This window comes from Camarhynchus parvulus, chromosome 3, assembly GCF_901933205.1.
Source record: "Camarhynchus parvulus chromosome 3, STF_HiC, whole genome shotgun sequence".
Lineage (NCBI taxonomy): Eukaryota > Metazoa > Chordata > Aves > Passeriformes > Thraupidae > Camarhynchus > Camarhynchus parvulus.
The window spans coordinates 101,014,042-101,028,578 of NC_044573.1; the positions used below are offsets into that span (position 1 = coordinate 101,014,042).

General features: G+C 44.7%; 1 protein-coding gene across 5 annotated transcripts in view; it reads right to left on the bottom strand.

Moving 5' to 3' along the window:
• EPHA7 (EPH receptor A7) overlaps positions 1 to 12,708 on the bottom strand; it is a 165,655-nt gene extending 152,947 nt beyond the window's left edge. For all 5 annotated transcript variants that reach the window (XM_030944409.1, XM_030944412.1, XM_030944408.1 and 2 more), the window contains exons 1-3: positions 12,390 to 12,708; positions 8,339 to 8,403; positions 3,453 to 4,122 (exon numbers count right to left, since the gene is read on the bottom strand). In XM_030944409.1, coding sequence (XP_030800269.1) covers positions 3,453 to 4,122; positions 8,339 to 8,403; positions 12,390 to 12,486 — 832 coding nt within the window. In that variant the 5' untranslated portion in view covers positions 12,487 to 12,708. The remainder of the gene's footprint in view (positions 1 to 3,452; positions 4,123 to 8,338; positions 8,404 to 12,389) is intronic.
• Between the last annotated feature and the right edge of the window lie 1,829 nt (positions 12,709 to 14,537).

A 14,537-nucleotide genomic window follows, 5' to 3' on the forward strand; every position in this document is an offset into this window, starting at 1 on the left:
AGCTCTCATAGAATTATTTTCACCTTCAAATATCAATGATTGATCACAGTGTATTCCTTTACATGCATAACGTATCAAATGAACTCCACTGCGAGAAAAGTCCAAGTTAGACCTATTGGGAGTCCACCACAGTTACCAAGAAGTCCATTGGGTTTTTGTGGTTGGGGATTTTTTGGTTGGTTGGATGAAAGCTTTTTGGTTGATTGGATGGGGATTTTTTTCCATAACAGATGTAATACATACTGTTAGAAGAACTAGATATGTCTAAGTATCTTTCTGGTACTGCTGCTAGGTACCCTTCAAGATAATCCTTTAAAATGTACGATTTTCAGATCTAAGTCTAGTGCTACACACCATCAGATCTAAGATCAACATTCAGGAAAGAGTCTCCTTGTACATAAGCAAAACAATCTGCAGCTGAAAGTTCAGAGGCTCACCCGGTTTCTTCATGTTTGTTTCACACAGCTTTATAATTTTGTTTTAAACTGCATTTGTGAGCTCTCTGAAATTTGGCTCTCTTACATATGTTTTAGACCACTGAGGTCACAAGGATACTTTGGCACTTGTACAGTGAGAAGTAATCAGTGTACATCCAAAAGGAAAAAAAAAACCAACAAAAACTCAGTTTGAAAGTTCAAGCAATGAAGAGGGAACACAGGGAACCTTATTTTCCAGGTTACGTGTTTCACCACTCATGATTGTTTTCTTCCTTATCCTTCCCAGCACTACAAGTTACTTACATTCATTAAAAAAAAAAAATAAATGCATCCAGTGCAGAGTTGTGTATAAATCAAAATTCAATTGTTTTAGTATCTGAACTCAATAAATTTCACAAACAGGAGAGGAGCTGTATGCAAAAGGAACACATAATTCAATCACAGACAGCCAATCAAGCTAGCGTAACACAAATGAAAATCCCTGCTGAGTTACAGGCTGAAGAGATATTTGGAACTACAATGTGGTCATCTACTTCTACCTTTGCTACAACAGATAAGGTATTATTCTGTATCTTTAAAAGACAATCCTACTGCGCTAATTCAGCAGAGCTTTAGCAAGTGTGAGAGAAGAATCACAGACATCAGCCCATCCTGACAGAGCACAATACTTTCTGCCCTGAGTAGTCGCAAAGAAGTCACACAGCATGCCAGGTACAAAGTATTTGCAAGAAGTGAGCCCTCAGACAGGGCTACAAAAGCTCTGGGTTAAGGAAGCACACACCAACTTGCTTCCACTTGATCTGTTACACAGCTTGACAGTAACAGATAGCCAGTTGCATTAGTGTCAACGTACAGATAAGTTTCTCTCAATATCTGTTACAAAAAGCAGACGCAGTTATCACTGTGCCAGCTGCATTATCGGTCACTACATAGCTGATCATACTTAATAACATCCTCAAGCCCAGACAGGACACGCAGACAGCAATTACAAGCGTGTGCCACCGTCACCCAGATCGGTCTGACTTGGAGCTGCCGACTCGGCACGCACTCGACGAATGCCTGCCCACCACCTTTTCCCTCTCCAACACATTAGCTTGCCTCAATATGGGGCCAGAGTTTGTTTTGAAACTCTTAACAGGATCACTGAAAGAAAAGAGGAAAAATACCATAAATGATCCTCTGGACTGCTTCCAGAGTAGCGTGTTCTCCTAACGATTGCTTTGGAAGCAAGCCAAAAATGGGAAATGTTCTTGCAAATGAGCACGCCACCAGGCTCAAGTACAAGTTATCATTTAATTCTTTTGTCAACATCAGCGCGGTTAGAAATTAAGAAGCCTATTCAAAAAACAGGTTATTTGAATTCCAGTCACCAAACATCAATTTCTTCTCTATCCATCCCTGCCATGCTCACTCAGCTCATGTCACTCACCCCCTTCCTAACATGCACTGGGGGTTTTTGGGATATTTTCTCTCCCTTATTGGAAGTCAAATAAAATTAGTATATTAATTACATCAAAGATAACTAGGTCTGTAATCAAGAGCAAGTTAACAAAAAAAAAGGAAAAAAAATCAGTCACTCAGAAAAAAAATCTAAAACCTCTACACAGACTTCTACAGGACACAGCACTTAATATTTTTAACAGACCTCTAATACAGTCTACTGAACACTTTTGCCGGGGCAGTTTTTCACATTACAATTACTCCTAATGAGATCACCCTCTGCGGTGTTTAAGACTTCATCCCTTCCCAACAGAACAATGAAAGATTTGTGTGGAGCTACAAAGACCTCAGATCAACTCCACTCACTTCACCTTCTCCCGAATTTCCTCACAGAAACTCATTAAATGCTGAACTGCGTTTTTTCATGTGGACAAACTATTAATAAAGAGGCTCATTTACTTTTTTTTAGGATGTCCCAAATCCTCTACAGTTTTTTAAGTCCTCATCAGACTGAGGCACCTCAGACACAGTGAGCACTGTCAGCTTTGTTTTTGAGATGATGTAAATTTCTCCTCTTCATAGATTTGTGGAGGCTCTTCCACTTTTTCACTTACAATATTTCTCATCAACAAACATCTGCCTATCTTGCAATAAACATATGGTGATAGAACTCCTTGTATTATCTTGTGATAAAAATGATAGACCTTGTATTAAATGTACATGAAAATACCCATCTCAAAACAAACTGCAGATTCTCTTGTTCTTACTGGAAGCAAAGACAATAAAATATTTTTTCTCATGCTAAGCAGAAATATCTTATGCCTGTAGCCCCAGTAACAGCAAGGCTAAGGGTAAGTATAATTCTAGGAACATGGTTAACTGAATTAGTCTTGAATCAGGAAGTACAACTCAATAGTCTCTGATCTGCTAGTATTTTAAAATAATCACAATGATTCAACTGAAAGCCAAAAATTTAGAGTTAGTTTTGTGAAAAAAAATTATAGAAAGGATATCATACTTTATTCAGAAAATTTGATATCCTATTTGAAAAATCTGTCTTGCATTTAAATTTTACACACTTGACACAAACCTCTAGCTCGGTTTTGATTTTGGGTATATTCTTCCCCTTACTAACCACACCCATTCCGTCTACTACATCTATTTTAGCTTCCTTATAATTATGTCAGGGATCATGTGAAAGAACAAACTGCTTTATCTACTCTACCTGAGGTGATTGCTACAATGTTCTGTGATAGGTATGACTTACTCAGCCTTACCAAAAGGTACAAGAAACGCATTAATCAGTTAATAATTTTAGTCCTGAACCTATCTTTATACTTACGACTTCAATCTTTTTCTTTAAATTTAAAACTGCATTCCACTGATTTTCATAATCAGACAGACTGACTGATTTAGATTAACCAGTGTGAACTTCACAGACTGGCTATCTGAAAACTTTAAAAGCAGACTGATGATGCATTTCTCTTTCAAAAAGCGAAAACAAGAAAAAAAAAAAAACAGAAAAATCTGGTAGAATATGACCTACAATTTACAGCAAGTTGTGTGTTTACTTACGTTCACATGTGTCTCCTTTCTGCTGGTATCCTGCTTTGCAGATACATTTTCCAATGGGCACTAACCATTCTCCCTCCGCGCTACAGTGCATCTTCGGCGAGTTCTCTGCCTCCTCCTCCGCGCTGCTGACACAAGTTCCTCGCACTTCAACTAAAGAGGAAAACTCTGAGCCAGTCACTGTGTCAGGAAAAATAGCTAAGTTCTCAATGATGGACCAGCACTTCTTGTAGTAGACTTTGACAGAGACCAAAGCAATGCAGGCCCCTACGTCCTGAAACGCAAGATAGAATCCTTTTTTGGACAAAGGTCCAATTTCTCTCACCTCTGTGTTAAGTTTCATCTTTCTCTCCCCAAGATCACCCTGGGTAAAACTTTCATCTGCTGCAATAGTGTCTATTTTTACATACTGGTTTTCTCGGATACTCCTGCCAGTGTCGTAGTCTGTTTCATAATAATACAAGTTAAAAGTTTCTTTACAAGTCCCCAGAACTCCAGGAAGACTGTTACAATCCCTCAGAGTGAATTTCAGTTCTACAAAAATCCTTTGTGCATTGCTTTTTGCAATCCAGTTAGTCCGAAGCCAGTTGTTTTGGTTTGATTCCATCACCTGGCATACCTGGTATGTTCGTATAGGAGTGTAGTTTTCATCCAGTCCGCTAATTTCTTCCCACTAAAATGATAACAAACAGTTAGTAGTAAACAAGAAGTATGTCACCAGTTGTAACTACTGAGTATTTTAAAAAGTTTCGCACAACTCACATTTCCCTTCTTTTTAACAGTAAGTTGTTAAAAATACTGTTAAGCACCTAAATGAAGAAAATATATTTTAATGCAGGAGTAGGTTCTCTCTCCCTTCATGTCTTTCCCACATACAACTTCTAAAAATCATTGTCATATCATGGGCACAGTTGAAATGGGGCAGCTTCAGAAAAGGCTGTTTAGCATACCAGCTTCTGATTTCACCCTAAGCTCACACACATTTCTTTAATGTCACAATGGTTTTTGAGCGAACAAAGACCAAAAGGAGGGAGGTAACTTATTTTTCAAAGAAACCTAATGTCAGTGAAGTCTTAGAAATTGAAATTGCTTCGCATTAGAGTACATAAAACCCATGCATATACAGCTTCTAGTGAAACTTGCAGTTGTATAGAAAGCATGGGATCAGGTCCTGAAACTCATGAGTCAGATGATTTCCACCCCTATGTGATCAAAATGGCATAGAGAGAGGGCAAGAGAAAATTGACAGAATTAAGAATCTGAAAGAAAACACTTTAGTTGTCTCCCTTTCTTTCAGTGTACCTTCTGTTTCATCTACAAACTGAAAGGGTAAGTGGGAGCTCCTCCTCACCTCACTGTTTGTCCAGTGGCTGCGCCCCTATTAGAAGGGGCAAACTTCATTTAGCTGGGCGTTTAAATGAACCATGAGACTACATACAGAATTAAAAACAACCTGTAGGACTGAAAGCTCTCTGGTTCAAAGCCTGAGTTTTGTTGATTCTCTCTCTTTAGGTTACCAACTGTATAACGAGCTGGTAAGCCTTTAACAATCCCAGAGTCTTTAACAGCCTTTGGTAGCGTGGGAATTTGCACCTCCAGCAATGGCAAACCTTACACTGAAATCAACCAGGCAGATCTGCCCAGGTGTAACCAAAACAATCCTCGTCTCTCACCTTTTTTCACATTTCTTGTAACATTTCAGTGCCTGCAGAAGCTGCAGCTGTAGTTAATTAGCGGAGGGGGGTGAGCTATCGTCACCCCAGGATACAGGCAACCATGACTTCTCTGGATGGCACTCAGCCCTCTGGCCCTGTGTCAATAATGCACTTAAGCTCACGCTTAAGATCAGTGACTGTACTTATGAGCTTAATAGTAAGCACATGCTTAAGTGCTTTGTGGGACTCGTATAGTCGGCACCTCTGCAGGAGAGAGCATCCACTGACATTCCTCATGCCAGCAACCAAGCATGCAAGGCTTTGGCTTCCCAGATCAGGAGCCACACAGTGTACATTACTCTGCAAGCCTATTTGACAGAAAATGAGACCATTTTAGTGTTGTTGTCTGCTTCAGGAAAAAACAGATGTGGCTGAATTGATGCTGGAAGTTATCACCACAAAATATATCACAGCTGCAGATCCTGAAATGCACAGAAGTTGTAAATATCAAAGCGCATTTCAAGGACCTACAGTTAATATAGATGAGATATATACAGCATTATGTATTATATGCATATGGAATTAAATGATTGAACTAGATTATTAAATGCTCATGGGGTTAACTGAAGTGATTGCATATGGAACAGCATTAACCTCTGAACAAAAGAATGTCTATCTTCATAACAGATTTATTAGAGCTGAATGAGTAATTTTTTTCACCTCTATAAGAGCTAGAAAAAACGGCGCTCTGGACTGAGAGGGTTTTGGCTATACTATGATAATAAAAAACATCTCCCCATTAAAAAAAAAATCCCATTTAGATGACCAAAAAGGCATAAAGCCTAAAATTTTGCCAGGTAATGCTATGTCCTTTGAGGTTTCTTTGAGATGGTTTCAGGGGTTTTTTTTTGTTTTATATTTTATATTGTGCAAGCATTCTTCCCTTAAAACACCAAGCCAGATTCTAAAAGGAGATATTCAGTAAGACAGTGCATTCCATCTTTGACATGAAAGTGACTCTCATGCACCACACAACAGAATCTGTCTCTTTGAGTTTTGATGTGGATTGCTCCACCAAAACAAATCACCATTCCTCCTCAAAAAAGCCAACAAACTGAAACAAACAAAAAAAAGCAACAAACAAAATACATTTTACAAAATCAACCTACTCTTTATAAAACAACACAAATGAGTTTTCTCAGAGTCAAAATCCTACTACATGAGACTAGCTGGCATCAAAGAGATGTTACAATCAAGGAAAATACAATTCACACAAGAAGCACTACTTTTTGTGATCCCTAGCATTAAGCACTGGAACTATTTTTCCATATTTTGCCAAAGCAAAGAAATTAGGGAAATGTGATTTATGATGTAATTATGTAATCAGAGTGTCTGCAGAAAAAAAAAATCAGTACTTCCAGATATTTTCACCTATGGCAGGTGAAGTCACCATTCATTGAAGTTTTCTTATAGTGAACAATTTCACAGAAAGAAAACTCCACTTTTCTTTGTCTTGCTGCAAAATATGGTGCTATACATGCAAATCTGTTTGAATATGCCCTGTTCTATTGGTTTCAATTTATGGTATTTTAACTTCTTAGTTATCTTAACAGCATTAAATGTAGCATTTGCAGTTGAATGAGGCATTTAACGAGTGTCTGACTGATATATTCTCTACTGTGATTATGCAGTAGTTTCTCTCAAAATTTTCTGTGCTCATTCCCACGAAGTCTTTATTGCATAGTAAATAATTCAGTAATTAAAATTAGAAAAACATTTATTTTCAAAATTACATTATTAAAATGGTACTTTTATGTTAATTTACAGACAACTTTTTCTAAACACTTCCACACATGCAAATCTAGCCATTAGTTTCGATTCACTTTTAATTTGTGATTGAAATTCACTTCTACCTCTGAAACTTGCTTTTCACTATTTGCTGAATTGGACTCTACTTTCATCTTTCAGTATGATGATGTGCAACATGTGCTGACACGTCTTTCATTATCTACAGGTTAACTTAATATAAGTGCCACCAAGGTAATCTTCCACACACCTCTGGCAAAGGCTTCAATCAGCGCAAAACGCTAATGCTGAGGTTATTGGCCATCATACACACTGAGCCCGCATTACATTCCCTCTGAAGTCCTTAGATTAGTTCCCAGTTTATGCTTGTATTGATACTACAATCTTGCTTTTAAATAAAGACACTTCCACATTTTCATTCTTCTTATTTAAAGGATTTGTTACACTTTTATATCCCTACTCACACTTCACGCTCTTCTGGCTCCAGATTTCTTAATGAACTGAAGATTAAGGGACTGATCCCCCAAGTTCTTGTTCGTGTAAGGCATCACAATAGATTCAGCAAGACTGTTTCCATGAGCAAGAACTGTCCATGTAATTTATGATTTGCCAGACTAAATTCATGTAGGACTGAAGGAAGATAGGACAACATATCCATTATATTTTTTTGAAAATGTTCTTCCTCAAGGCGAGGAAGAGGAGGTTTTATAACATTTTTATTTCAGACTGAAAGCAGCATTTCCCAACTTTACATATATAATAAATAAGACAGTAAAACTGATGTTTCTAAACATCTCATTTTTATAATGGTGTAATTTACAATGGTACATTTCATAGAATGCCATAAGATTAATTTGTACGCAAGCTGGAGGAGGCCTTAACCACATAATTCATGCCTAGTTCCAGATATCAGGCTCCTCAAGGCTTGGGGATGTTTCAAGTTTGGAATGTCATTTCAAACACATCTGCAGTATAAATGTTTTTATTTTAGAGCACTTCAATCTGTGCTATTCAATTACAAAGAAAACATCGTAAACAAATTTATGATCACCCATTCTACAGAAAATGAAAAACATATTTTTAGAAAGTTTCCACACAGAAGCAGATCTGTTGTTACTAAGGGAAGAAAAAAAAGTGATTTAAAATACTGCGTTATAAATATACAGTGTAATCTTTTGTACAGCACAAAGAAATACACTACAAAATATAAAAGTAACAAAAGTTTCCAAAGAGCCACTTGCTTGTAATTGGACTGTACATTTGTACAGTGTAACCTGAAGTTTCATTCTAAGAATGAAGAAGCCATAAACACTTGGTATGATTACTGAGAGAATTATGAGGGGGAACTAGTTTAAAGCAGGTCTTTCAACTGCTTCAATAAACTGACTACTCATCTTAAGGAACTTAAGTTTTGCCTGCAGTACTTACCCCATTGGGAGGAGAGGAAATCCATTCCAACTCTGTCTGTTGTGCTTTAGAGTCCAGCAGTATTACTAAAAAAAAGGGAGAAAAATGAAATTCCACAGCTTGTTAAACATACAAAGGGGGGATTTAAAACTAAGGAACAAAACACAAATTTTAAAAGGTGATGGAATTAACATAATTTTTGTACAGATTAATAGTTCTTCTTCCTATTGTTAAAAAAAATTATCTGCAACCCCAACTAGCTATTTATTCGTAAACAGACAAATGATTCTGTACCATTCACATATAAGCAGATACACATATCTGCTTATACATGAGAGTAAATACATAAATCTTTACAATTTTATTGCTTAAAACAAAGTGAAGGATTTTTAGTGCTCTGAAGGGCTATTAATCAGTCATTAAGATGCATGCTCCCTCCCTCTCCCTTTTCATAAGGACATTTTCCATATGCTGGTCATTACAATCAGCTTAAAGCACACAGACGTTTCAACACATTTCCAAACTGATTTATACAGGACAGGTCTATACCTCGCCGAGAGTCACATTGAAAAAGCAATGATCTTTTTTGAGTGTCAAAATGAAAAGTACTTTCACAAGTATTTTTATTTCACAAGTAATAGCAATAATTCTGCAAATAAATGACAACAGGAATACAGAAAATAAAAGACTCTGCAATTACCTCACACCTTGCATACACAAAATCAGACTAATCCACTTTATGGTAATAGCTTCCTAAAATCTTCACATCATGGTGACATTTATATACAGAAAGACATCAGTTCTAGCAGCACCACAACTATTTTCAGCTAAATGTAACCCTACCTCCAAAAGTGGTTAATCACAGCCTAATAAACCAGCTCTTTAGTAGCATTCCTAATTTGAAGCTATTCCATATACCTTTAGTTATAAAGCTATTTATAACTTCATACACAGCATTTCTGTGCTGTCTAAGATATTTAGATGTGCGACTTAAGGCTGGAACTTGAAGCAACTTTTGCAGGTCTAAAAAAACAGTTCTAATTCTAGCTTTGGCCTTTTCTCCAAGGAGAATTTAACACAAAATTACCGTGAATTACTAAAAAGATGCCTAAAAATTCATTCAGCAATACATGGAATGTTAGCTGAACACAAAAAGGTAGCTTCCAGGCCTGTATTTCAGTAATGAAGTGGAACTACTCATTAAGGAAGTTTGATAGTCTCCCTCTAGAAAGATTACCTGCTTATGTCATTAAGGTTGGATTCAAGGGGCTTTACTTTGTAACACTTTCTATAGAAAAGCAGGTGGTGTATGCGGCAGCTTGTTAAACAAGAACATTTATAATGGTCCTGGAAAAAAAAGGTACCACCAAACATTTAACCGTTTCAGCACCAGCACGCTACGGCTGCAATTCATTATACTTTTTATTTGGCAGTAATTCTCCATCACGTAGCAACGGGTGAGCACGTCAGAGAAAGAAAAGATAACAAGCAAACAAAACAAACAAAAAGAAAACCCACAAAGAAACAAACAAAAAGAAACCCCAACACAGAAACCCCTGCTCAGCAAAGACCCCTTGTAAAGAAATCGTGGCGTTCCTTCTGGCATCCAAAGTTACCGGGGAAGAGCTTTCCAAGCCAGCGGCTGCTGCCCTGCTCCCAGCGCGGGGAGACCCGCGGCTGTCACGGCTCGTTCAGCAGCGCGGGGAAGTGATGCGGGGGGACGGCGCCGCGCCCCGCGCCCCCCGCACGGGGTCCGCAGCCTCCCGCGCCGGGGCTCCTGCGCACTCCCTCCGCGGGGAGCTGCGGAGCGCCAAAGGAGGCGGAGAGGCGGCGGGCGAAGCGCGGCCGCGGGCAATGGGCTCAGCGGGGCTCCGCGCAGGCGGGGAGCAGCGGCCTCTCGCCTCCGCGGGGAGCCGCAGCCGCGCTCCGGGCGCCGCGCGGAGCTGCGCGCAGGCGGCCGCGCCCCCGCGCCGAAGAGCGGGGCTTGGCGGCCGAGCCGCAAGCCGGTCCCGCGGCCGCCCCCGCCACACCCCCGACAGCCGCGGCTTTGGAGGAAGCGCCCGGGACAGCGGCCCCAGAACGGAGCCCCGAGCTCCCGCAGCCACGGAGCGAAGGGACAGACAGCCCGCTCCCCGTGTCCGCGCTGGACCCGAGGGTGCTGGCCGCTGGCAGAGGGCTCCGCAGGTAACGCGGTCACTTTCTCGCTTAGAGAGACAGATGGACCCTGGCCCGTTCCTCTCTAGCATCTCACCGTGGCTTGTACTGAGCTACAGAAAGGAAACTCGGAAAACTTTTCAGCCTTTTACCACCCCTCCCATCCCTTTTCCGTACCCAGCGGGGAGGGGTAGGAAACCACGCGGGGCTGCTGCCGCCACCGGCCCTTCGGCAGGGCCGGCGGTGAAGATGCAAAGTTGCTTTTTTATTGTTGTTGTTTTGTTTTGGGTTTGTTGTTTGTTTCTTTTTTAACTCGCTCTTTCTTCCGCAAGAGTTTTCTGCGCTTGCAGCAGGTAGCCGCTATCAATCCCTGTCTGCCGCTCGCCCCCTCCTGACCCTCCTTTGGCTAGGTGATTTTCCCCGAATATACAGACATTATACACGCACACGCCTAGGTATAGATGCATATATAACCACCCACACACGTATAACACAGAAAAAAACCGGGACAGGCTACCGGTGGGAAGCACCGGCGTAGCTCCGATCACGGAGCAAGCCGAAGGGCAGAGCGGGGCAGGCAGCCCGCACCCTCCCCGTCCGACTGCCCAGCCCTTCTCCTCTCCCCACCCCACGGCTCCTGGTTAGTGCTCCCCGCGGGAGGGTTTCTGTGCTTTACAGCCCCTCCAAATCAACTTTCGAAAGGCTGCTACGGAAAGGCTCCTTCTTCTTTCCCTCTCTAATCTCGCCACAGACTTCGTCTTTTAAGGGCAGAGTACATTTTAATTGAGGCATTTTTTAAAGCTCCAAATGATATTTTATTGCATGCCAGAGGTTTAATGAAAAATACTGACGCATCCAGCTGAGGCGGGGGGTGGAGGGGAACCCCAAACCCATACATATGCAGAGGCACCGAAAATGCCCTGCCTTCCCCTTCCCATGTCATGTCGTGTGTGTCTTCATCCCCCCGCCCCCGAAGATGGAGACGGACCTTCGCCTTCGGCTGTCAAGCGCGAGCAGGGTGCTCCTTTAAATCATTTCGGATTTTCTCAGCGTGAAAAAAGAGACTCCCAGATGAGCTTTGTGAATTGATTTTAAACACCTCCATCAGCCTCTGATACAAAACTGACTGATTTGCCTCCGTGCGCGGGGGAAACAAATGTGCCGGGTGCGCCTTACACAGATACCAGTATTGGACTGACGAGAACGGGGAAGCTCCGTTGTGCTACGCAGATGGTGTAAGAACCCTAAACCTCTCTCCAGCGATGCCGGGGGAGAGCACAGACATTGCAGGCACACTAAGCCGGGCCGTATGTATCCTCTAAATACATGTCCAGCCTGCACGGCTGGGACGTGCCAAACTACACCCCGATGCTCCTTCCCGCGGTCTGTGCCCGGCCCCGCTGAGCCGGAGAGCTGCAGGCCCCCGGCGGGGAGCGCCCCGCAGCCCCAGCCCCGCGCTCTGCCTTGCCTCCCACCGAGCGTCCCGAGCCCTGAAACTCGGCCCTCAGCCCCTGCCCATGGAGCAGCGAGGTAAGCCGCCCTCCCCGCACCTCCTCGGGAGGAGCAGGGCTGGCACGGGAGAGCGACGCTCCCCGGCACGGATGCCCGGGCCGGGGGCTCTCCCAGCCCCATTCCTCCCCATCACGTGCGAATGCCTCGCAAATCTGATTCCTGGGAGCAAAGGCAGTTGTCCCGGTCCCTCACACATACACACGCACAGCCCCCAGTGAATGCCGTGCTTTTTCCTCCCTCCCACCTCAACTAAAAAGTCTTTCTTTTTTTTCTTTTTTTTTTTTCCTGAGGGGGGGCTGATAAGCAGCTGGCAGGGGCAGGAAGGTGCCCTACTGAGCCACCAAACAGACTTCGTGGTCAAAAACAATAAATAAGCTCAAACTTTTTGTTTTCCGCATCACCTTACCTTCTTTTGCAGCCTGTGCCTCCCCCGTGTGTGCAAAGCGGAACAGCCAGACGGAGCACAAAATAATCCAAGAAGGGAGCCTACTTTGGAAAGCCATGGTGCAGGAGCGGGGTGATTTTATATTTCTAGCTCTCTATTCCTAGACACTGCCACTGCCGCCGCTTGGTGGGTGCTAGAGGACGGTGGAGAATTTGCTGTGCTAGTCTGTGGCTCGGCGCTCCCTCCCTCCAGGCTGCCTTTCTCTCTTTCGCCTCCTTCTCCTCCGCCTCCGCGCCGCTGCCCGACTCCCGCACCGGGCCGGCCGCCCGCCAGCCCCGACTGCAGCCCGGCCGCCCGCGCCGCGCGCCGATAATATCAATGAGGGCGAGGGGGCGGGGCCTCAGCCGTGGAGCGACCCGTCCCTCAACGTGACTGGCAGCGTGTCTTGACAAATCAGCAGCAGCTATCGGCGGCCGGCGGGCCGAGCCGCCCCCTGAGTCGCCGCGGCCAGGGGGGCGGGGCCGGCGGCGCTGGCCAATGAGAGCGCGGCGGTGTCGGGTGTCTGCCGGTGCCGGGGAGCCGCGGGCTGCAGCGCCGGGACGGAGGGGCTGAGGCGCGAGCGGGGCGCCGAGCTCGGGCGGCTCCCGGCGCTGTCCCGCACGCCTGGGGGAGACTGCCCGGATCGTCCTGCGAGCGAGGGGACGTCCGTGCTTCCCTCCCCAGCGTTCCCTGTGCTCTCCCCGCGTCGCAGCCGCCGGGCTAGCGAGGGAGAGGGGTCCCGGCCAAGTCCGGCCTCTGTCCGAAGCCGAGCAGCCGCCGTCGGGTCCCCGCGCTGCCCCCGCGCGGTGCCCGCCCGTGGCCGGGCTGAGCGCGCATTTGGGTCGCTGCCACAGAAAGGGAAACTTGGGCAGAAGCTGCGGGATGGTTCCCTGAGACAGCCCTCCCACAACAGCCAAGTTCCTCGGGGCTGACATCACTGGGGATCCCTTCCCTCTGTTGCGTTCGTGTTTTCCGCCCCGCGTCTCCGGCTTGCCCCAAATATGAAGAACAGGTTAATGGCAATATAGATATTGTGTGGGGAGGGAAAGGAGAGGCTGCTTCCCCCCTGCCCTCTCCGGGTGTAACCTGAAGCGCGTGTAATCCTCTAACAATGAGACAAATAGGAGGGGGAGGGAAAAAAAGTGAAACTCGAGGGGGAGAGGAACTTGCCAAATCTCTCTTGTCAGCGCTCATCTTGCGGACCGGGAGAGCTTTTCCCTGGGATCCATCACGCCCCCACCCCTCCGCTTTCTTTTCTCCAAACCCACGCCTCGCTCCTTCGGAGTGAAACAACTGCGGGACAGACACAAAAACTTACCGCTCTCCGAACGCGGCCGCGGAGCGGAGCGCGGGGCGCGGCGCCTCTCCCGGGCCGCGCCGGGGCCGGGGCCGCGCAGCCCCCGCGGCGAGAGGCGAAAGGCGGCGGCCCCGGCTGCGCTCCCCGCTCCGCATCCCCTGCTCGGCCCCTGCCTCCTCCACCTCTGTCCCGCGCAACCTTCCCGGGGCCGGTGCCCAGCGGCATGGACCGGGATTTGTACTGCTCCGCTAAAGGTGCATGGTCGTGTCCTTTCGAAGGATAGACACTGCGATGTAAACAGAATAAGTGACTGTCGTCTCGGAAGCAAGCGAAGGCAGCGAAGAGCCAGGGGTGTAACTGCAATTCGGTGGCAAGATTGTGCGAGAATCTGAAACATGCCTTGCGTAGATGCGGAGCCTCATATAGAAAATGTTATGCCATAAATGGAAATTTAAATTGGGGCGGAGGTTTGTTTGTGGAATCTTTAGGTAGATAAGACAAAATTAGAATTACTACTACAAATAATAACAATATTGTAATGCTCAGCATTGACGGATAAGCAGCCACCATACTCCGGGCTTTGAGCACTCTCCCTGCGGGCTCCTTGTGACTTCCGAGAAGGGTGTAGAGAGAGGTTCCAAAATACACAGTATTTCTTTCACTTGCTGAATGATTAATATGGCTTAGAATATGACAGTTTTTGTGTTTCATTCAGAATGCTCTGTTGATACTTCGGATACCATGATAAGTGTAGGCATAGTGCAGACTCTTGGTTTTCTCATCCTCTGCCGTCTGTCATACCCATCCTCATGAATGTGTACTTAGAAAGGGGA